Source organism: Myxocyprinus asiaticus, chromosome 33 (genome assembly GCF_019703515.2).
Source record: "Myxocyprinus asiaticus isolate MX2 ecotype Aquarium Trade chromosome 33, UBuf_Myxa_2, whole genome shotgun sequence".
Lineage (NCBI taxonomy): Eukaryota > Metazoa > Chordata > Actinopteri > Cypriniformes > Catostomidae > Myxocyprinus > Myxocyprinus asiaticus.
Genome location: NC_059376.1, coordinates 37,011,117 through 37,033,435, shown reverse-complemented (window position 1 = coordinate 37,033,435; position 22,319 = coordinate 37,011,117). Strand labels below are relative to the sequence as shown.

The window sequence follows — 22,319 nt, the reverse complement described above, 5'->3', positions numbered from 1 at the left end:
AACAATGTTCCTCGACAATGGGGAAGTGTGTCGTTGGCCATTCCGCCAGTGCAACATTAAGCATTGCTTGCCCACTGTAACCAGAGCCATGTACCCACACTAGATATGAGCAGTGAACACTCAAGGTTGTGTGTACTCAACCCTATATTAGGTTTTTACAGATAGACAGACAGGTTCAAGTGGCAAGCACACAGATGGGAAAGCAGAGTTAGGGATATTATGTAAGCATACTCACACATGCATGCATGTACACATGTACAGTATATTCCAAATACACACACACACACACACACACACACACACACACACACACACAGAGACAATTTGTCCAGTTTCCAACTGATTTACTGATAAAACATTTTGTAATATGATACATAGGAATATTCTCCACAAAAATAAACAGTTTTAACAAGAATTATTTAGCAGAATATCTGATTAGGTAGACTCTATGATACCAATAAATTGTGCTAAACCTGCAAAAAACATCATAACTCATAAATCAAAAAAAGGATTTGGCAAATTTAGTTTGTTTGCTAGAAAACATCCCGACCTTGTTAGTGCTAGGACAGAAGGCCAAACGCAAAGCTAGTACTGATAATAAGAAAACATTGCTGATTCCATTCTTGGTGAAATCAGACCGTTTTAGACAAATGCCTTATAAATAACATGATGGTCAAGAACATGAATAATTATTTCAACTTATCGATAAAACTTCATTGGCTCTCAAGAAGAGCAACTGTCTTTGAAGTTCTTCAATTACAGGCAACGCCATTGCAATAATATGAATCTTCGACCAAACTCTATGATGATCTGTTAAACATTCCCAACAAAATAAAACTTATTTTACAGCTTTCATTTGATGATATAAGACATTATTTCAAGGGCTGAAGAATGTCATGCTGTACAGGAGGCACACAGATTTAGCAAGTTCACCAGCAGCACCATGATTTAAAAGGCCCTTTAAGTAAAATCCATCACACCCATGCTTAAAATTTGATCGACTTTTCTCTTTCTAAACTAGATTATTATTTGTCAAAATATACAATCGACATTTGAGACAAAAGGAAAAAAGAAATGAGAAAACGATGTCAAAAGTAAAATGCTAAAACTCTTTAAACAAACAGAAGGGAAAAAAAGGTGGGATGGGGGAAGGATAAAGAAATAAACAGATATAACCCCACGCAGTTCTTAAGTATTTGTGCTTTCACAGTATTCCTGAGCATTGAACCTGCAGATTAAGATTATGGGGCTTATCACTTTCTTGATTCTGAGCCCTTTACAACATCAGGCCATAGATATCTAAACCCTTAAAACAGAATTTAAGATAACAGCTTCCATTTCTAGATATAGATTATGGTGATAATCTACAACGTTAAAGCCAATTTAAAGGTGAACTCAGTAACTTTTTGTCATCTTGGATTTACAGTGACACCTAGTGGTGTGGATGCAGCATTATTCAAAATCAATAGTTTTCAGTTACTGATGCCATTGATGAAATTCAATATTCACAATCAGCCATGATTAATTTAATCCAAGAGTGAAAGTGTCCAATAACAAGACGGTTAGTAAAATTAAGCAGGTTTTATTCAGCTGATCATGTGATTCTAAAATGGCAGCCCCCATGAGGGCACCCCCGCCCCATACAGAATAAAACAGCTTTTATAAGGTTACTGAAATTACTAGAGTCCTCATCTCATGTGAGCGGTCGTGACTTCACACACGTTTCAAAATTACAATTAATTTCTTTAGCGGTAAAATTTTTTTAATGGGGTAAAAGTTACTGAGTGCACCTTTAAAGTTCCTTATCTTCGCTGAAAGATACAGCTCCTATAGTGAAAATATTCTTATCTCATAAATCTCATAAAACAATAAAAAAAAAAAAGAATGTGTTCAAGTCATATTTCACCCCAAAATCAAAAAGAAAGAAAAAAGGAATTTTATTTTGCTCTAAGAAAATGAAGAACTATTGAGATTTTTATATATAAAATAATAATCATAATAATAATAAAAAAACACTATTACAGCAATGAGAACGATTGAGAATTATAGGAATTATCAAAATAAATAAATAATTTATTTATAAAGAATAAAGAAATAAAGAATTTGTGCATCAGGAGACATGAATATCATGACAATCATATCACAATGCAAAAAAGTTGAATTTCCTTTTTAATTTCTTATTTGTTTTCTTTCATTTTGGAGTGAAATGTCACCTGGACATGTTTTACTGAGATTTCATGAGAACAATAAAAATAATGATCTTTGTGAAATAGGTGTCTAGACATGCAAACATTTTTACAGTTAGGTGAATTTGCAATGGGCTTAGGTGATTTCTGGAAAAAATTATTTGTAAAAACATACAAAAATGTTACTAATACCATGAGTAGACTGTCTGTATAGTAGGTACAGTATGCTAAGACAAGCTCAATTTTGTACTACCGATGTCTTCAAAAGGGCTCAGAAGTCAAGAACGAAGAATTTCATGCCTAATCCAAATGCCCATTTAACTATTTTCCCCCCTCAATGAGATAAACAAACCTTGGTGAAAATTGTAAAATCTAAAATGGCCTCACTTTTCTATCACAGCCTGCCAACAGGTAAACGGATGGCTGACCAGTTGTGCATTAATCCCTTTTAGCCAGCAGAGGGACCACTCTGCAGTCACTCATTACAGAGAACAATCTCAGGGTTTAAAAGCAAAAACCGAACCTGAGATTTACCACTTAAAAATCATCTTCCTTGAGTGCTGGTAAGACTTCCAGCTGCCTGGTCAACAAACTGCTAAAAAAGAAAACAAAGGGGTGTGGCACTGCAGTCACATGACTTCACAAGACACGCCCAGGCAGCCCTGTTTCCTGTCCTCTCTGCTGTTCAGCTTTTTCATGCGGTAATGCCGAATCTCACGTACAAGAGTGTAAAAAGCATCCTCAACTCCCTGGAAAAAAAAAATAAGAAATCCAATGCATTTGTAGAAACAAAATAATCCTCCACTAAAACATAAGCAAATGCTACTAACACACATCCAAATGTTTATACTGTGCATTCTTGTAGCACAAAACACATAGATGATTCACTTTTGAAAAAAGTATGAAAGCAAAGAATTGATGTTCAGCCTTTGCCCACCTGTCTGGTCTTGGCAGATGTTTCTACAAACTCTATCCCATAGCTTCTGGCAAGTTCCTGAGCTTGCTTGGTGTCCACCGTTCTAGCCAAATCACACTTGTTCCCAACTAGGACCATGGGGACGTCATCAGAATCCTTCACTCGCTTGATTTGCTCTCTAAAAAGCACAGTAAAGGAATAGTTCACCTCTCATCATTTACTCACCCTCATGCCATCCCAGATGTGCATGACTTTCTTTTTTCTGCTGAATATCAATGAAGATTTTTAGAAGAATATCTCAGAACTGTTGGTCCATGCAAGTGAATGGTGACCAAACAAATCACATAAAGTCAACATAAAAGTAATCCATACAACTCCAGTGGTAAAATACTTGTCATGATAGGTGTGGGTGAGAAACAGATCAAGTCCTCTTTTAACTATAATTCTCCACATTCAAACAGCCCTCTCAAGAGTTCTTTTGTTTTTGGCAATTCACATTCTTTGTGCATATCGCCACCTACTGGGCTCTTGTGCAAATATGATTTATTTATTATTTTCCTTTCCTTTATTCCTCCCTTTTTCTTTCTCCTCCCCACCTAGTAGGTGATCTAGTAGGTGGCGATATGCACTGTGAATGTGAACTGCCAAAATCAGAAGAAAAACTCTTAGGGAAAAAAAAGTGCTTAGGAGGACTGTTTGAAAGTGGAGATTAATATTTAAAAAGGACTTAAATATTTATCTGTTTTTTTAACCACACCTATCACATCACTTCTGAAGACATGGATTTAACCACTGGAGTCGTATGGATTACTTTTATGCTGCCTTTATGTGCTTTTTGGAGCTTCAAAGTTCTGGCCACTCACTTGCATTTAATGGAACAACAGAGCTGCGATATACTTATAAAATCCCCATTTGTTTTCAGCAGAAGAATGAATGTCATACACAACAGGGGTGGCATGCGGGTAAGTAAATAATTAGAGAATTTTCATTTTTGGGTGAACTATCCCTTTCATTTTAAAGCACAAGCTAAATAAATGAAATGTTCAAAATAGTGTTGCAAAACAAATTTAACTGAAACTGCTTTCACTGGCTACAGACCTGTACAAATGCACATCGGCGAAGGATTTGCTGTTGTTTATGGCGAAGACGCAGAGGAAGCCCTCTCCTGTCCTCATGTACTGGTCCCTCATTGCACTGTACTCCTCCTGACCGGCAGTGTCCAGGATGTCCAGCAGACATGTCTCACCATCAATGACCACCTGCTTCCTGTAAGAGTCCTGCGGAGACGGAAGTAATCAGCACTCTAACTCTGCACTGGATTAAATATTTCAAGTCTAATGACATAGATAAGCGACCTAAGTATACCAAATATTAATTGATTCAAATATTAATGCATTCATTTATTCAAATGTCAGAACCGTAGCCAAATCATACAGCCAGAAATCTTATGCATCAGAAATGACATCTACCTTTGGAAAAAGTGAGTTTGAATGGTCGTTTTACGTACCTCAATAGTGGGGTCATATTCATCTACAAAGTGATTCTGAATGAGCTGAATGGTCAAAGCGCTTTTCCCTACACCACCTGCTCCCACAACAACCAACTTGTACTCGGTCATCTTATAGTCCTGAGCCCAACCTGTAATGAAGAGAGAGAGAATTCAACATTAATACTTCAATGAAAGTTAATACTTGTATATACAGTATTTGTGAAGCACAACTTGAAACTTTCTGTCATTGTATATACATAGGCTAATATGTTTATTAACACTTTGGCAATATAACCCCTTGTGTGATTCTTAAACCTTTGGCGATAGGGAATATAAAACAGCATGAAAAACAATGGATGCACTTTTGAGTCCCAGTTCTGTGTGTCCAATGTCCCAACTCCATTGGTTGCCGGCAGAAACTCTACAAACGTCATCCCTGCAATCTATTTTGAGAATAGCTTCTAAATGTCAAAGTTGTTCTCAGGCTTCAGCCAGTAAACTACATTAAACTGAGAGACGAGCAGAACTCATGACACCGGTCTTTTTAACACAACCTTAACCTGAGACACAGGTTAAACACCTTGACTTGAAGATTTAAGATGTTTATTAGACATAATTGCACAATTCTAAACTACTCACTTGAACATATTTCTATACTTATGATGTTAATAGCTTCAAAACAAATACAAACTAGATTTTGACTGACAAAAAAAACTCTAAACTTACATGCAGTATGATGTATAAATATTGTCTGAAAATTCAAAGGTACAAACATTTTAGGCAAAATCAGAGTTCAATTAGTTTTCTTCCTGCACAAAACAATGTAGCAGTGTGTTACATTATACAGAGATTACATTATTCTAACTTATTACACAACGCTCTGGAATACTCTATTCTGATTGGTCAATGGCACCATCTAGCGGTCTGATATGTCTGAGTAACAACCACACATCTGGGGATTAAGACATATCAGACCGCTCATCCGGGTATTGCGAGTCATCTTTCCTGCTTCTCGGATCACTGTGATCTCTACAAGTAAGCTAATAAAACAATTTTAACTCAAATCAATGTTTCATGTCCATATATTTGTTTATTTATTTGGCAAGTAGTCTTGTAATAAGATGCTTTAATGTTCATTTCTAAACATAGTATTGCTTATTTTTAGTTCATATCAGTTCATAATGCATTCACTGATGTTAATGATGACAACTTAATGGTAAACATTAGACTTGCCAAGATATCATAATTATCACACTGATGCGGTGTTCACCGACTAACACCGGTATTATCGCTGGTTTAATGCTAAGTGGTACTATGGGGTAATTTCGTTAAGCAATAGCCTACACAATAACGCAAGGCAGCTTGATTTCAAACTTTTAACTTTATTTTCTATTTATTTTAACTAAATATTCAAATGAAACTGAAAAAAAAATGAAGTGCAATTAAAATGTGTGTTGTTAAACTTTTTTAAAGATGGCTTTTCAACAGTTGTGAAGGGCAACATCTGTTTGGCAACAAACCTACTTCATCCATTCATTCTCTCCATCATGGGGAACTGGTCGGTTATTTCGTTGTCCGGACAAATACATCACTTATTATGAGTTGTTGCGGGTTTAATGTTGGTGCTTTATTACTTTTCATCCCAGGACCCAGTTTAGCTGCTTTGGAAGGGTAATGACTCTGAATGTGTGTGAATAAATTATTTTGTTCCCTCCTAGGGCTGGGCAATATGCAAGAAATATGTTCACGATATTTTTATTAGGGATGCAACGATCCGATACCTGGATCGGTTTCGGCTCTGATACTGAAGCTTTTAGACGGATCGGGTATCGGTCCGACGAGCCTGATCCAAATCCGATACTGTGTGTTAGTCATGTTCGTTACTGTCAAGCTCCAAAAATGACATATAAGAACCATAAAAACAACATTAAAGCAGTTCATATGACTAGTGCATTTTATTCAAAGCCACTTGAAGACGTGCGATAGCTCTGTGAATCATAAAAGGCTGTGTTTAATAAGTCAATATATAGTATGTGCAGCGCCAGCGCATTAGTGAATGGTGCTGCTCTGTTGACACAAACTCACGCACAGGCTGGTGATGCACTAGCGGATATTTATAGCCTTCACAGCATTATGCAATATTTGAGCACTACTCAAGAACAGCAGCTCAGCTGTAGATGCTCAGTAGTTCGGTTCACTTATAGTATGCATTTAGAATGGCACCGGAGGTGCATTTTACCAGAATTTAAATAAGAAGTGAATTAAACTACTGTGAACTAGCCTACAAACACACACATACAGGACTTCCTGGAGAGTTTAGAATGTCAAAATAAAAGCGTGAGGGTTTAAAAAGTGTGCAATTTAAATATATTACTGTTGTATTTAAAATTTAAATTAAAAGTCAATATTAATATTAATAATTTATTATTATTATTATTATTATTGTAATCATTAGTATTGGTTTACAATTTATAACAATATTTAAGTTGAATGGGTTCCAAAAAATAACTGTGTGAATGAAAAGTGGACTGATGTCTTACAACTAAATTGAACAAAAAAAGAGATCTGAATCCTTTAAAGTCCAGATGCAAGTTGAAACATTTTAAAAAAGGCAAAAATAAAACACTGGTTTCTTTTCTACTGAAGACTTGAAGACTGGAATTACTGTTAATTTTGCTGCTACATTATCCAGTATACTAGTTAATAATAAAGTTTTTCTTAATAAGCTATACATTTATATTGAAATAGTAGTTAGAGGTTTGTGTTTCTTTACATATTAAAGAGTACTCCCAATTAGTTCCACACAATAAAGATATTCTAAACTGATTATGCAAAAAAACAACACTGGTATCGGCTTGGGATCGGTATCGGCCGATACTGAGATTTCCGATATCGGAATTGGAAGAGAAAAAGTGGTATCGGTGCATCCCTAATTTATATATATATATATATATATATATATATATATATATATATCACAATATCCAATTACAACGTCATTGGTGAATATTCTTGCTTTAGGGATTTTGCATTGAAAATTAAATTTATTTAAAAAACTAAAAACTTAAACCAAAACATTTCTAAATTCAAATTGCACTTCAAACTAAACGAAAAAGCAATTAAAAAAATTAATTGGTCCAAAAAAATAAATGATCAAATATAATCACCTTTCACTTACCATCACACAAGTATCCGTCTATGACAACAGGCGGAAAATTACTAATACAAATTAAAATCTAAAAACAATTATAAATGTAAACATAATAATTACAATGATGATAATAATCACCAAAATATAAATCATGGTTCGAGGTGAATGTGTTTTTGTATTATTTTATGATTTATTGGAAGTTCCATTCATAATGTTTCGCTCTTTTACCTGGTATAAACTTTCACACCGGTGTTGTCCCTTGTACCGAGTAAAACCGGTAACACCGTACACCATGGCAACCGTGGTAAACATATATTAGTATTTGTTGAAAATAAATTTTACCAAAATTAATAAGTGCTGTAAAAGTAATTGTTCATTGTTAGTTAACTACATTAGCTTACATGAACCAATATTAATAAATATAACCATATTTTTAAGTGCGTCACAATCACAAAAAGCAATTTTTTTGCCAATGAAATATTTTAGAGCTAAACATAACACATATCTATATATACTGCCTGGCCCAAAAAAAAAAAAAGTTGCATACTCTAATATTTCGTTGGAAAGCCTTTAGCTTTGATAACGGCTTGCATTCGTTGTGGCATCGAGTTGCATTCATTTTTGGCCAAGAACTTGTATTGATGACGGGAGAGTCGAACCACTCCATAAAGTCTTCTCCAGCACATCCAAAAGACTTTCAATTGGGTTAAGGTCATGACTCTGTGGTGGCCAATTCATGTGTGAAAATGATTCCTCATGCTCCCTGAACCACTCTTTCACAATTTGAGCCTAATGAACCTTGGCATTATCATCCTGGAATATGCCCGTGCCATCAGGGAAGAAAAAATCAATTAATGGGATAACCTGGTCATTCAGTACATTCAGGTAGTCAGCTGACTTCATTTTATTAAGCCTAGATCTGACCAACTGAAGCAACCCCAGATCATAACACTGCCTCCAGAGGCTTGTACAGTGGGGTACTATGCATGACGGGTGCATCGCTTCATGCATTTCCAGTGTTTCCCACAGGATTTTGTGAGACTATGGTTGGTGGACCTCAGACCCTCTAAGGTGGTCCGGGGGCATGCTCCCCCGTAAGAAAATTTTGTACATTTTAAAGTTAAATACATCAATCTGGTGCACTTTGAGAGCAAAATTAAGAGGCTAGATCTATGAAGAACTTTGTGCTCTTGTAAACAATTTTGTGCTCTAGTAGTAATTTAATCATAAATACATTGGTTGTATAGATATGAATGGTGATGACACGGCAAGAAAGTCACAGCGACAAAGCATAAACAAGACGGAGTTTAACGCAGTTCAAAATGCAAAATCGACTAGAGCAAACATCTGAGCCAGAGCTCAACATTAAGCATTGTCATGTGCTTGGTCATTCACTTGTCCAAGTAAAAAAGTTACTTGTCTGGAGAGAAAAAAGTACATTTAAGTTACATGCTCAAGTAACATGTCAAAGTTTATGTTGTATATTTTTAAAAAATTATGACCGATGCCCAACCTAACAGTGTACCTATGCAATCAACTCAATTCTCTGTGACAGAAATGTAAACTGCACTGGGTAGGGGAGGAGACTATTATCATATGGTAATTATTTTATGTTACGTATGGTAGTCAAATAAATGAAAGCCTCCATTGTCATCATTTACAGCAAGGGTGCTCACACTTCTATGGAATGAGATCTATTTTTTCATCATGTTATTGCAGCAAGATCTACCATGTACAATAAAGGCTATACATTATCACAATACCAAAATTTCAGTAGTCAGTAGTGAAATTTGATGATTCTCAATACCAGCTTCAAAACCACAACAAATAATAACATTAACTAATATGTTAATTATGGAATAATGGTTTCAAGTTCTTAAGTAATTATTCAAGACTAGTAAACAGTTACTAATAAATTTAAAAAATAAAAAAAAAAAAGAAGCAATGAATAGAAATAGATTAAAAATAATAGAACAAAAAATACAAATTAAGACAATTCGGTGCTTTTTTAACAATTTAAAAAAATTTTAACAGCAGTTGGCTATTAATTATTCAAGTAAACATTAAGAATTAAATGCAACATAAAACTACTACTGGTCTTTACTGTATGAACATAATACATTCGTTTGCAGTGATTGTTTTCTCGTTTTCTTGTTATGGTTGTTTGATTATTATTATGACAAAATAGACAGCAGCAGGTCTATTAGCTTACATTTACAAGTCCGATATTTTAATACAAATCCGCTGTTTACGTTCACTTTAGACATCACTCTCTGTGTTTACATGAATACTTCACCAAGACGGGTATTTTTGCGGAATTTTAAAATGTATTTGACCGCTCAGGTGCTCATTAGCGCGAGCATTTTCGGAACACACGCGCATGTTCAGCACACACACATACGCTGCCATTAGCGAATTATAAAATTACATGCTCTTGAATACTTTCAACAGCAAAATAAGAATATGAATTTCTAATAAGTGACACAAGCCTAAGATATCACAAATATAGCTGGTTATTTTTTTGTTATTGACGTTTTAATCAATATGCTTGTTCGGTTGGGGAAGTAACATTCTCTTTCACTTGCCCCTTCCAAAATCCACTTGTACCGGACAAGCATTAATTTCGAGCCCTGTGAGTTATCAAAGAAATTAAACAAAAGTGGTTACCTGTGTTGAACTTGCTCCTCAGATGTTTGTTGACTGACTGGGAGTGAGAGATGCTTTGCCGAAGCAACGGCGCAAAACACTACATTAGAGATCTTTTATGTTATTATGAGGAATGTAAAAATATTTTCAGCTCATTATGAAGCTGGCGGGCCGCCACAGTCTAGATAATTAATAGGAAACACTGGCTTCCCTTCTTACCCTGACGCGCCCATCACTTTGGAATAGGGTAAATCTGGACTCATCAGACCACAAAACCTTTTTCCATTGCTCCACAGTCCAATCTTGATGCTCCCTAGCAAACTGAAGTAATTTTTCCCAATTAGCTTCACTAACAAGTGGCTTTCTTGTGGCCACACAGCTATTTAGTCCCAATCCTGTAAGTTCTCATTGCATTGTGCATGTGGAAATACTCTTAATTTCACTATTAAACACTGCCATGAGTTCTACTGTCGATTTTTTACAATGTGACTTCACCAAGATCTCCAATCACGATCATTCGAGATTTTTTTTCCGACCACATTTCTTCTGCGAAGCTGACGGTTCACCACTATCCTTCCTGGTTTTAATAATGCGTTGGACAGTTCTTAACCCAGTTCCAGTGATTTCAGCAATCTCCTAAGTTGTTTTCTTTGCATAATGCAGGCCAATAATTTGTCCCATCTGAAACAGAGTTTTCCATGCCACGGGATACGTCTTCCGACATTGTTGTTTAAGAAATGAGAAGCTACACACTGCATCAGTTAGGGTTAAAAGAATTGTTGCCAGTAGAAACATATTAATCACTGCAATAATGATCCAACTATAGGTTCTTAAGTATCTGCTTATTTAAATCCAAATGACGACTTTTTTTTTTTTTTGGTCACGCAGTGTATATACAGTATATATATACACACACACACACACACACACCGACCACTTTATTAGGTACACCCGTACACCTTCATATTCATGTGATTATCTAATCAGCTAATTGTGTGGCAGTATGCAAAGCATAAAATCATGCAGATATGGGTCAGGAGCTTCAATTAATGTTCAAATCAACCATCAGAATGGGGGAAAAATGTGATCTCAGTGATTTCGACCGTGGCATAATTTCTGGTGTCAGATGGGCTGGTTTGAGTATTTCTGTAACTGCTGATCTCCTGGAATTTTCACGCACAACAGTCTCTAGAGTTTACTCAGAATGGTGCCAAAAAACATCCAGCGAGCATCAGTTCTGCGGACGGAAACACCTTGTTGATGAGAGATGTCAACAGAGAATGGCCAGACTGGTTCGAGCTGACAGAAAGGCTACGGTAACTCAGATAACCACCCTGTACAATGGTGGTGAGCAGAATAGCATCTCAGAATACACAACACGTCGAACCTTGAGGCGGATGGGCTACAACAGCAGAAGACCACGTCGGGTTCCAGTTCTGTCAGCCAAGAACAGAAAGCTGAGGCTGCAGTGGGCCTACCATCTGTGTACCTCAGCAGAAATTGAGATTCATCAGACCAGGATATGTTTTTACAGTCTATAACTGTCCAGTTTTGGTGAGCCTGTGCCCACTGTTCCCTCATTTTTCCCCATTCTGTTGGTTGATGTGAACATTAAATGAAGCTCCTGACCCGTATCTACATGATTTTATACATTACACTGCTGCTACACGACTGACTGTTTAGATATGTACACCTACTTATTCATGTGATTGTGTATCTAATAAAGTGGTCAGTATATATACTGGGTGTATGTGTGTTCACTATAGACCTACACCTCACCTCTTCATTACTTAGGATTAGGTGAGTTAGGGTTATATTTTATTAATTAACCTGATTTTTCCACGACAGGAAATTGCTGTTTGTAAATTCCCTGATATTTCCAGGAATTCCATGACCATGGGAGCCATTATAGAGCTTTAGATGAATCAAACAAATCAGATCTGCCCACAATAGGGACGTAAACTACATGTATTAAAACATGTTGTCTAGGTAGGCAGCTCACTTGAGGTTTGTACACTGCCTTGATGTCGCACGAAGAAGGAAATCAGTTCTTAGAAAAGATCCACATCGCGTTTTCCGAGACAAATAAGCACAAACACGAATGTAAACAGTCAATGACGGTCATAAATGTGAAGGATATTGTTTTATAAGACGTGTATGTTGAGAGAGGGAAACTCACCGCTTACACTGCACTTCTGCGACCTCTGCCTGATCTGATCAACAGGGCGCTGCTAATTACTGCTTTCTAGCCCAAAATAATGCCATGAGGAGCAATTATAGTTATTTTACACTCGTCTGGTGGTAGCGTAACATGTACGAACTGTATTAGATAAGAGGTTGTTTGTTCACGGCGTAAAACTGTAGTTAAATAAGTCTATCTAAAGTTTTGATTAAGAGTTGACCAAACAGCTTCCCTTAAACCTTCAGAGGGGACTTCCGGCTTCAGAATTCCTCAAACGATGTCAAAATAAAAGTCCCACCGTTGACGCTGCAACACGGCTAAAAAAAGAGTGTCTTGCCCCAATTAAATATAATCTTAAAAATTATCTATAAAAACAAAAGAAATTCATAAAATATTGATTTCTATTTTTTTAAGGTGAAATATTGTTTGTATATGAATACGTTTTACGCCGCTCTGTGCTCTTATTTAAATAAGAAATATACTGTTGATAGAAGACCAACTTGATATTGAGTAAAACAAAAACAAATGGAATTTAAACTTAAATTTGTAATTATTTTCTATTCCCATTTATTTTATAAACAATAATAATACTAATAGCTCTAAAACATTAAACCATGTACAACAGAAGAAAAAAAAATATGCACAGCGTATTAATGTGTAAACACATTTAAATGAGAACTAAGTAAAATAAACAATTTACATACCTCATATAAAACCTGATTTACAATAAGACTTTTTATACTGTTCAGTGCATTTACAAATCTGAATGTAAATTAAAACATACAATACAAACTATGGAACTGATTTTGGTCTACCATCAGAAAACAAGTTGCTCTTTGTCTTAAGGTGTGCAAGATGTGTTGGCAGCAAAAAGGTGCCAATGCATATGCTAGTTCTCGTGAAAGGTGCTTCTTTCCAAGTCAAACAATCAAATTATTCTAGATATTCCGGCAGTAAACTGCATCCATACCAAGTGAGCACGTCTTCTACTGGTTGCCTGCTGCAGCAGGGTGGGAAAAAATATAGACAAATATGTGACAAATACTGAGTGCAGCTGTTACAGTAACTGTGCTTCACAAAGAGAAATCTCATTCCTCCTGGAAACCCATTATCTAAGCCCCTTATTCTTAAACACAGTAAGTTTTGCATCCATTATTGATGACTTGGACAGAAACAGAGCAGCAGATTGTCAAGAGTGGAAGAGGTCTAGGGGAGGGGCTGGTGAATAAGACAGGAAACAGATGATTCGATTTGGGAGGCCCAGTTGAGTGAACACCCCATGTGATCTTTTCCCAAGTGCATTTCTTAGAGCAATTCTGCTCAACTGCTGAAGACTCAGGGGTGTGGCTGAAAGAAGTTAAAACTAGAAGTTAGCACAATAAGCCAAACTAATAAAACATATTTGATTCTTACATTTCAAACATCTATTTACTTTTAAAGGGGTCATATCATACAATTTGTTTCACAAAATTGTTTTTCCATGACCATTTTCCACCCTCTCTCTGGCCCTTAATATTAAACAGGCTGTTTTTGCCTCTCTGCTTTTAGAATCGCCCTCTTCACAGACTGAATGTTATATTTTTCCATTTCTGAACAGCGAACAGGCATTGTTGACATGCAAATGTGGATGGACAAGTGTGCACACATTATGTATTAATTTGTCTGACATTAGAAAGTTGTGCAAGTTAAAAAACAAATCATTTTTGGAGGTTAGTTTTAATGAATGGTCTTTTTTTTTAAATTGTTGTTTTTCTCAAAAGATGAAGAAAAATGTTATTCTGCAAGTGATGACCCCTTTAACATACTTAATGTTATCTTTATCATACCAGATCCAAAATTTATAAAGCAGTATAAAGTGAGTAGGTCTTCTCAAACTTACATTCATAAAACTCTAGGCATAGGGAAGATGGTGAACCAGCTCTGGTGTACTGAATGGGCTTTTTGCCAAGGTTGTCTTTGGCAAAAACGTTTCCCCCAAAATCTACTAGAAGCTCAATCAGTTCCAGATTTTTCACTTTGGCAGCATGATGCAGTGCAGTCTCATGAAGCTTGGCAGCATTTACATTTGCACCTTAAAGCAAGAAGATATTCATAAAAAATAGGTTAACCAAAAATGATAATTCTCTCATTATTTACTCATCATTATGCTGTTTCAAACCCATTTGACTTTCTTTTCTGCAGAGCACAAACAATTTTGAAGAATGATGTCTGTCCATACAATGCAATTCAATAAGGTCCAAAACTTTCAGGCTCCAAAATGGACATAAAGGCAGCATAAAGGTAATCCATACAACTCAAGTAGTTTAATCCATGTCTTCTGAAGTAATACGATCGAATTTAGTTGAGAAACAGACCAAAATGTAACTACATTTTTACTTTAAACTTTGCCACCTGCAGTCCTTGGCACAATCATAATTTGAAGCTCCTTGCACTTGTGTAACAGAAGTGTTCAGAAGACATGAATTAAACCACGTGAGGATTACCTTTATGCTGCCTTTGTCCTTTTTTGGAGCTTGAAAGTTTGACCCCACTGACTTGCATAGTATGGCCAAACAGACATCATGGGCATATTTTGTGATGGTGCAAAGCGCAGCTCAACGACTGTGTGCAACGGCGTATCTTATTTTTGTGAGACCGCTTATTCTTAGCGCATGAAAATACCAAAACCTTACTGTCATGCCCACATACTTTGCACATATGACATATCGCATAGCACTGCATTAAGTGCTTTTAAAATAGCGGCCCATATATCCTTCAAAAAGTATTTGTTTGTGATCTGCACAAGAAAGACAGTCATACGAGTTTGAGATCGTATAAGAGTAAGTAATGAGAGAATGGTCATTTTGGGGTGAAATATTCCTTTGACAATCACCATTAAAAACTAAATTTACCATGGAAATGGAAAAACACACCTGCATTTAGCAGAACTTTTGCACAGTCTAGATGCTGCCTTGCACATGCCACATGTAAAGGAGTGCCAAAGTGGCAGTCATGGGCTTCCATAAATGCACCTTCATCGATCATGAGCTGTACGCATTTAGAGTTACCTGCCAAAAATATAAAAAAATTCTAATCAGTCTGAAAGAATTTATCAAGCTGTTTACACAGCACACTACTTCATAAACATATATGACACATTTAAATTTACACAATACTATAATGTAAAAGGTTGTCTCTGTGCTGCTTTAAAAGCACTGCTGCTTGTTTGAGAGCCCCGACCAGCCTGACCAGCAAAACTGTCTCAACCAATGGCAAGTTTGTTGCGAGAGTATCCAAATAATGGCAATGGGATAAGCATTTAGTGTTAGATTGCCTTACCACCCATGCAGGCTTCATGCAGGGGTGAGAAGGTGAAAAGGGGAGGGTTAACCATGGCTCCATGTTCTAACAGCAACTTAACACACTCCAGACTACCAGCAGCACAGGCGTCACATAACGGAGTGCTGCCATCAATGTTACGAGCATCAACCTATTAACCAATAACACCAGCAAATAAACAACTGATGAGCAGATTCATAAAGTCCACAGATTAATATCATCATATCAACTAGAGGTAGACCGATATATCGGTTTTACCTATTAATCAGTGCCGATAGTCGCTTTTTGGAACAATCGGTTATTGGCAAAAATCTATGCCAATAGTTGCTGATAGCTTTTTTTTTTATTACTCCATGTTCCTTTGTGGCCGGAGATGGAGGTGGAGGATTCTACAGTTATAACGGCTTGATTCTATAATATAACAGCGACCTTTTAAAGGTGAAATAAAAACAATCACTGATGCCTCATGGGATTTATATAGCCTATATATTCACCAGATGAAGGATTTTGTGTATACGTATACAGTATATTAAATACTTCATCTGGTAATTATATAGGCTATAAAAAGCTTAATTTGGTAAATACTTAAATATAGAGCATTGTAACAGAGCCAAGTCTCCTGCATTTCAAAATAAGAATCCCCAGTGAATTTCGGTCTTATTGGGTAAAATTTCTGGTTATTATTGGGATTTTGGTTGCACAATACAATGCATCTGGGATTTTATTCATTATGGACTCTTGTAGACTCTATGTATGCAACCATCATAGTAAGGAAAGACTAAGAACAAATTTAAACATTCTATAAATCGATTTAAAAACTATCGGCCGGTTAATTGGTTATTGGCCTTTTCCACCACCTTAGTTAATGGTATCAGCAAAATCCACTATCAGTCGACCTCTAATATCAACAACAATATGTCATAAAAAAAAACTGTGTACAAAACAGGGTCATTTTTTCTTTTTCAAAAAATGATCAATGAAAGGTGCTTACATTTTTAGAAAGTGTTGATTGTCAATCTCAGGAGGTCAAACTAAATATCATACGAGTCATTTTATTTTACCACAGGTGGGACCAAGTCATTGTTTTGTAAGTCACAAGTAAGTCTCAAGTCTTTGCATTCAAGTCTCAAGTCGAGAAAGGCAAGTCCATGTCAAGTACCAAGTCCTCAACTTTAAGCGTCAAGTCTTAAACAAGTCATTAGCACTCTGTGTCCAAATTAGTGTCTATTAGAGAGTATTAATTATTATAGTAACTACACCCTCCATAGTATTACCACATTTTAGCACAATGTGTGGACTTTTGAGATGGTCCCTTACCACACCCTCCACAGCATCAACATGTTTTAGCACAATGTGTGGACTTCTCAGACGACCCCTTACACACCATAGCCTAAATTTATTTCTTAATGTTAAATAAACGATCTGGAACGATTTCCCTGTGACACCATCTGACCAGTTTAAATACAGGAAAAATCATGTCCCGTGTTGTTTGATACGGGACGCATCATTTCATCTTTAAATACAGGGTATTTTACGTCTGTAATTTTTGTTCTACATGCTGTAATCTTTCTGTTGCCTTTGATATAGTATTCTTTATATCCAAATGAAATTACCATTGGTACCATTTTGGCTGTGTCATCCTTCAAACTTGGTCCTGTTCCCGTGACATTTGATTGGCTGGTTCTCTGATTGGTTGAATGTGGAGCGTGGAAATGCAGATTTGAAAATCGGATTGTTTATCCGGGAAATGAATCGATGATTTGCTGCACATTTTTAAATGTACAACTCTGATCTTTGGTTTTATAAGGTATTAAAGTCTTTCCAAGTCAGAGTGCTCGAGTCCAAGTCGAGTCCAAGTCATGTGACTCGAGTCCACAACCTTGTATTTTACATTTATTTTATATGAGGTCTACAATTTTTTTTTGCAACAACCCAAAACAAGCTAGTTTGTGACCAAATGTTGTTTTATAGTTATTTATTGATTTAAATCTCCCAAAAGTAAAGAAAAAAAGCATTTGTTTGATAATTTTTTCATACAATAATCTCTACAGACATTAGATTATGATTAAAATGACCTACTTTTCATGCTATGTCCATGTTATGTTAAATAATAGTTTATCTAACACACATTACATTTCTTACTATGGAATTAATTGGATTTGTGCCTTATATGCAATATAAATGTAACAGCACACCTAATCGTGGAAAGTCCTGTATATGCGTGCAGGGTTACTGTCCTTACATGAGCTCCAGCGTCAAGGAGTATTTTGACACACTGTGTTTGGCCCTGTATACAGGCCTCATGGAGAGGTGTAATGGAGTCCACGGCCACAATGTTGACAGATGCCCCTTTCTCGATCAGCTTTTGAAGCTGCACAGCTCTGCCTTGAGCTGCAGCTTCATGCACTGCAGAACGATCAGTCCAGAAGCCCAAACCATGTGCTGCATGAAGCCAGAAGGAAAGAGAGAAGCAGAACTTCAAAACACATCTTAACAAAGATGCTTTTGAGTGAATATATATGATTTCTAAATAATGTAGCCCCACTGCCTCCGATCTATATTCTTTTGCACTAGCAGTTGACCACTATGGGGTTTTTTCAGTTGCAGATAGCGATACCTAGAGAGCAGATTGGACAATGATACAATAAAATGCAATAATAACAAATGAGACATTCTTTGAAATTATATAGACAGTTAATTTTACATAATCGTTACAAAAATAACTGAGTACAGAAAGTGTGCATCATCCACTGACAAGGCTGTAAAAAGTATCAAATTGTTGAGGAATGATATATAATTCTTCACTTACAATAAAGTACCATAGTACTTTAATTTCATAAAATAACTGTACCATGGTACTGCCACAGTAATTTACTGTATGGAATGTAACAGTGTTAAACTGTCATGTATTTATTCAAGTAGAGAGGTACAAAATTTCAATGGTTTAGTTACATTTTTAAATAAAAAAATAAAAATAAATGAACATTTACACAGGCCATGAACAAGACAGTCACACTGACTCATGCATATGTAGACTCAGGTGAGGTCACACTGATCCAGGGCTTTAGTAACCTGCTAATTGTCATTGGTGACTGATTCAAGGCCAAACAGCATGTGGTCACACTGCAAGCAATTTATGTTATCAAAAGCCTTGATCTAGACAACTATATAAAAATGTGTCATACAGTTACAGTGAGATCTTTCGTGATAGGTGGCAAATGATTATCAGGCTGCTGGTTACTACAATGTAACACGTTTCATTTAATAGGATAAACTGTTAACTAAGAACGCAGTCTACAATGTAAACAAACGACTCTTACCAATATCTCCAAACAGCGATGGCCTTGTGCGCGTTATTTCAAATTCCATTATTTCTTCCTATTTACAGGAGAATAAAGGTGATATAAGTCACATATGGAAGAGGCATGATTCAGTCATTAGCCATAGTTTACAAACACTCAACCTCTTTCTCTATTTGGGTGGCAGGTGTCATATGCTATCAACTGATTTCATGTTGCTCGTGCACTGGTTTTACTCCAGGGGGCGCTTTGTGGCTCAAAAAGCCAAATCTCCCTTTGAGCCGCATTCAAATTTTAGAATATTTGTACATTACAAAGTGTAACCATTTACATTTTTTAATTCTAATGATTGATATTTGGCATTTAAGAGTAAATATACCCCAACAATCTCTATAAAATAATTGAAGAAAAATCCCTATCCTAATCGTCACAATCAACAGTGATTGGTCTGTCCTATCAGCGCTGAGAAAAGTTACATGTACCACGAGATCATATCGTCTACACGCGCACATCAAGACGGTGGCCACTTAGTCCCGCCCCATTTGAAACCTTGCATTCTTGTTAATTGCCATTCTGTCGCTTATAATATATATATTTTTTAATATTTTATCTTCTGGTTTTAACTTCTTTCACTTCACTGTCAATGCGCGCCACGTTCCGGACTTAAGGAGGAACTAGCAAGAGCTTTACAACGAATAAACAAAGTCAGTGGCTTATTTTACGTCACAGACTGGTTTATGTCGTATGCAAAGCAACGATGCATATTAGCATATTAGCAAATGCGCATACATATTATTAGCCTAATCAACATTACAGACTTCTCAACATGTAGTACCATTCACAACAACATCAAAAGAAAGCATTAAATGAAGGTTATTCAGTCATTTCAAAGAAATCAGTATGAAAATATGGAATATATTCACTGAATGCCTGGAAGTAGTCAGGCAAGACCACTGCACTTCCACAATGCTTCAAGTGACTTCATTAGTGATATTGAAGCCAAAATGCCTTCAAAATAATATAAACTCAAGTCCAGTGCCTTGACTGATTTCTACCAGATGTACCAACAAAACTTCCAATTATAAATGGGATCCAAAAGTCTGAGTCCCTGTTGAAAATCTGGGAATATATACAGTTGATGTCAGAAGTTTACATAAACCTTAGCCAAATACATTTAAACTCAGTTTTTCACAATTCCTGACTAATATATATATATATATATATATATATATATATATATATATTTTGTTTTTTTTTTCCTCCCCTTTTTGGTTTGCCCAATTCCCAATGTGCTCTAAATCCTTGTGGTGGCTAATGACTTGCATCAATCCAGGTGGCGGAGGACAAATCTCAGTTGCCTCCACGTCTGAGACCAACAATCCGCACATCTTATCACGTAGCTTGTTGAGCGGGTTACCACTGAGACCTAGCGCGTGTGGAGGCTTCACGCTATTCTCCGTGGCATCCAGGCACAACTCACCATGCAACCCACTGTAGCGACCATGAGGTGGTTAACCAAACGTGACTCTACCCACCCTAGCAACCGGGCCAGTTGGTTCCTTAGGAAGCCTGACTGGAGTCACTTAGCACCCGTGGATTTGAACTTGCGACTCCAGTTGTGGTAGTCAGTGTCTTTACTTGTTGAGCTACCCAGGCCCCCTCACAATTCCTGACATTTAATCATGGAAAACATTCCCTGTCTTAGATCAGTTAGGATCACTACAGAATAATAGTAGAGAGAATGATTTATTTCAGCTTTTATTTCTTTCATCATATTCCCAGTGGGTCAGATGTTTACATACACTTTGTTAGTATTTGGTAGCATTGCCTTTAAATTATTTAACTTGGGTCAAATGTTTCGGGTAGGCTTCCATAAGCTTCTCACAATAAGTTGCTTGAATTTTGACCCATTCCTCCAGACAGAACTGGTGTAACTGAGTCAGGTTTGTAGGCCTCCTTGCTCGCACACGCTTTTTCAGTTCTGGCCACAAATTTTCTATCGGATTGAGGTCAGGGCTTTGTGATGGCCACTCCAGTACCTTGACTTTGTTGTCCTTCAATATATCCACATAATTTTCCTTCCTCATGATGCCATCTATTTTGTGAAGTGCACCAGTCCGTCCTGCAGAAAAGCACCCCCACAACATGATGCTGCCACCACCATGCTTAACAGTTGGGATGGTGTTCTTCGGCTTGCAAGCCTCACCCTTTTTCCATCAGACATAACGATGGTCATTATGGCCAAACAGTTCACTTTTTGCTTCATCAGACCAGAGGACATTTCTCCAAAAAGTAAGATCTTTGTCCCCTACTTGCAAACTGTAGTCTGGCTTTTTTATGGTGGTTTTGGAGCAGTGGCTTCTTCCTTGCTGAGCAGCCTTTCAGGTTATGTTGATATAGGACTCATTTTACTGTGGATATAGATACTTGTCTTCCTGTTTCCTCCAGCATCTTCACAAGGTCCTTTGCTGTTGTTCTGGGATTGATTTGCACTTTTCACACCAAACTACATTCATCTCTAGGAGACAGAATGCGTCTCCTTCCTGAGCGGTATGATGGCTGTGTGGTCCCATGGTGTTTATACTTGCGTACTGTTTGTACAGATGAACGTGGTACCTTCAGGCATTTAGAAATTGCTCCCAAGGATGAACCAGACTTGTGGAGGTCTTTGCTGATATCTTTTTATTTTCCCATGGTGTCAAGCAAAGAGGCACTTAGTTTGAAGGTAGGCCTTAAAATACATCCACAGGTACACATCCAATTGACTCCAATTAGAATATCAGAAGCTAAATTAGGTTTGACATCATTTTCTGGAATTTTTCAAGCTGCTTAAAGTCACAGTTAACTTAGTGTATGTAAACTTCTGACCCACTGGAACTGTGATATAGTCATTTAAAAGTGAAACAATCTGTCTGTAAACAATTGTTGGAAAAATTACTTGTGTCATGCACAAAGTAGATGTCCTAAACGACTTGCCAAAACTATAGTCTGCTAATATGAAATCTGTGACATGGTTAAAAAAAATTAGTTTTAATGAATTCAGACTAAGTGTATGTAAACTTCTGACTTCATCTGTGTGTGTGTATATATATATATATATATATATATATATATATATATATATATATATAT

The 22,319-nt window shown here is 36.5% G+C and overlaps 2 protein-coding genes across 2 annotated transcripts; both read right to left on the bottom strand.

The window, feature by feature from the left end:
* Window positions 1–359: 359 nt before the first annotated feature.
* LOC127423940 (GTPase NRas) lies at window positions 360–12,829 on the bottom strand. The gene is made up of 5 exons (XM_051668652.1): window positions 12,568–12,829; window positions 4,610–4,740; window positions 4,201–4,379; window positions 3,124–3,280; window positions 360–2,935 (listed from the first exon to the last, which is right to left on the bottom strand). Exons 2-5 carry the CDS (start codon window positions 4,718–4,720, stop codon window positions 2,816–2,818), a joined length of 567 nt encoding a protein of 188 aa, XP_051524612.1. The 5' UTR covers window positions 4,721–4,740; window positions 12,568–12,829; the 3' UTR covers window positions 360–2,815.
* Window positions 12,830–13,128: 299 nt separating this feature from the next.
* On the bottom strand, window positions 13,129–21,709 carry LOC127423937 (ankyrin repeat and SOCS box protein 13-like). Its single transcript, XM_051668648.1, has 6 exons — window positions 19,209–21,709; window positions 18,131–18,330; window positions 15,889–16,039; window positions 15,483–15,617; window positions 14,450–14,641; window positions 13,129–13,917 (listed from the first exon to the last, which is right to left on the bottom strand). Exons 1-6 carry the CDS (start codon window positions 19,255–19,257, stop codon window positions 13,760–13,762), a joined length of 885 nt encoding a protein of 294 aa, XP_051524608.1. The 5' UTR covers window positions 19,258–21,709; the 3' UTR covers window positions 13,129–13,759.
* Window positions 21,710–22,319: the final 610 nt, after the last annotated feature.

Excerpts from the sequence above, each read along its gene's own strand:
- LOC127423940 (XM_051668652.1), bottom strand. The coding sequence starts at position 4,720 with ATGACCGAGTACAAGTTGGTTGTTGTGGGAGCAGGTGGTGTAGGGAAA. Across the intron at positions 4,380-4,609 it reads AATATGACCCCACTATTGAG|GACTCTTACAGGAAGCAGGT; the intron begins GTACGTAAAACG and ends CCGTCTCCGCAG. Across the intron at positions 2,936-3,123 it reads CATCTGCCAAGACCAGACAG|GGAGTTGAGGATGCTTTTTA; the intron begins GTGGGCAAAGGC and ends TTTTTTTTCCAG.
- LOC127423937 (XM_051668648.1), bottom strand. The coding sequence starts at position 19,257 with ATGGAATTTGAAATAACGCGCACAAGGCCATCGCTGTTTGGAGATATT. Across the intron at positions 15,618-15,888 it reads GCATGAAGCCTGCATGGGTG|GTAACTCTAAATGCGTACAG; the intron begins GTAAGGCAATCT and ends TATTTTTGGCAG. Across the intron at positions 14,642-15,482 it reads AAAAGTTCTGCTAAATGCAG|GTGCAAATGTAAATGCTGCC; the intron begins GTGTGTTTTTCC and ends TCTTGCTTTAAG.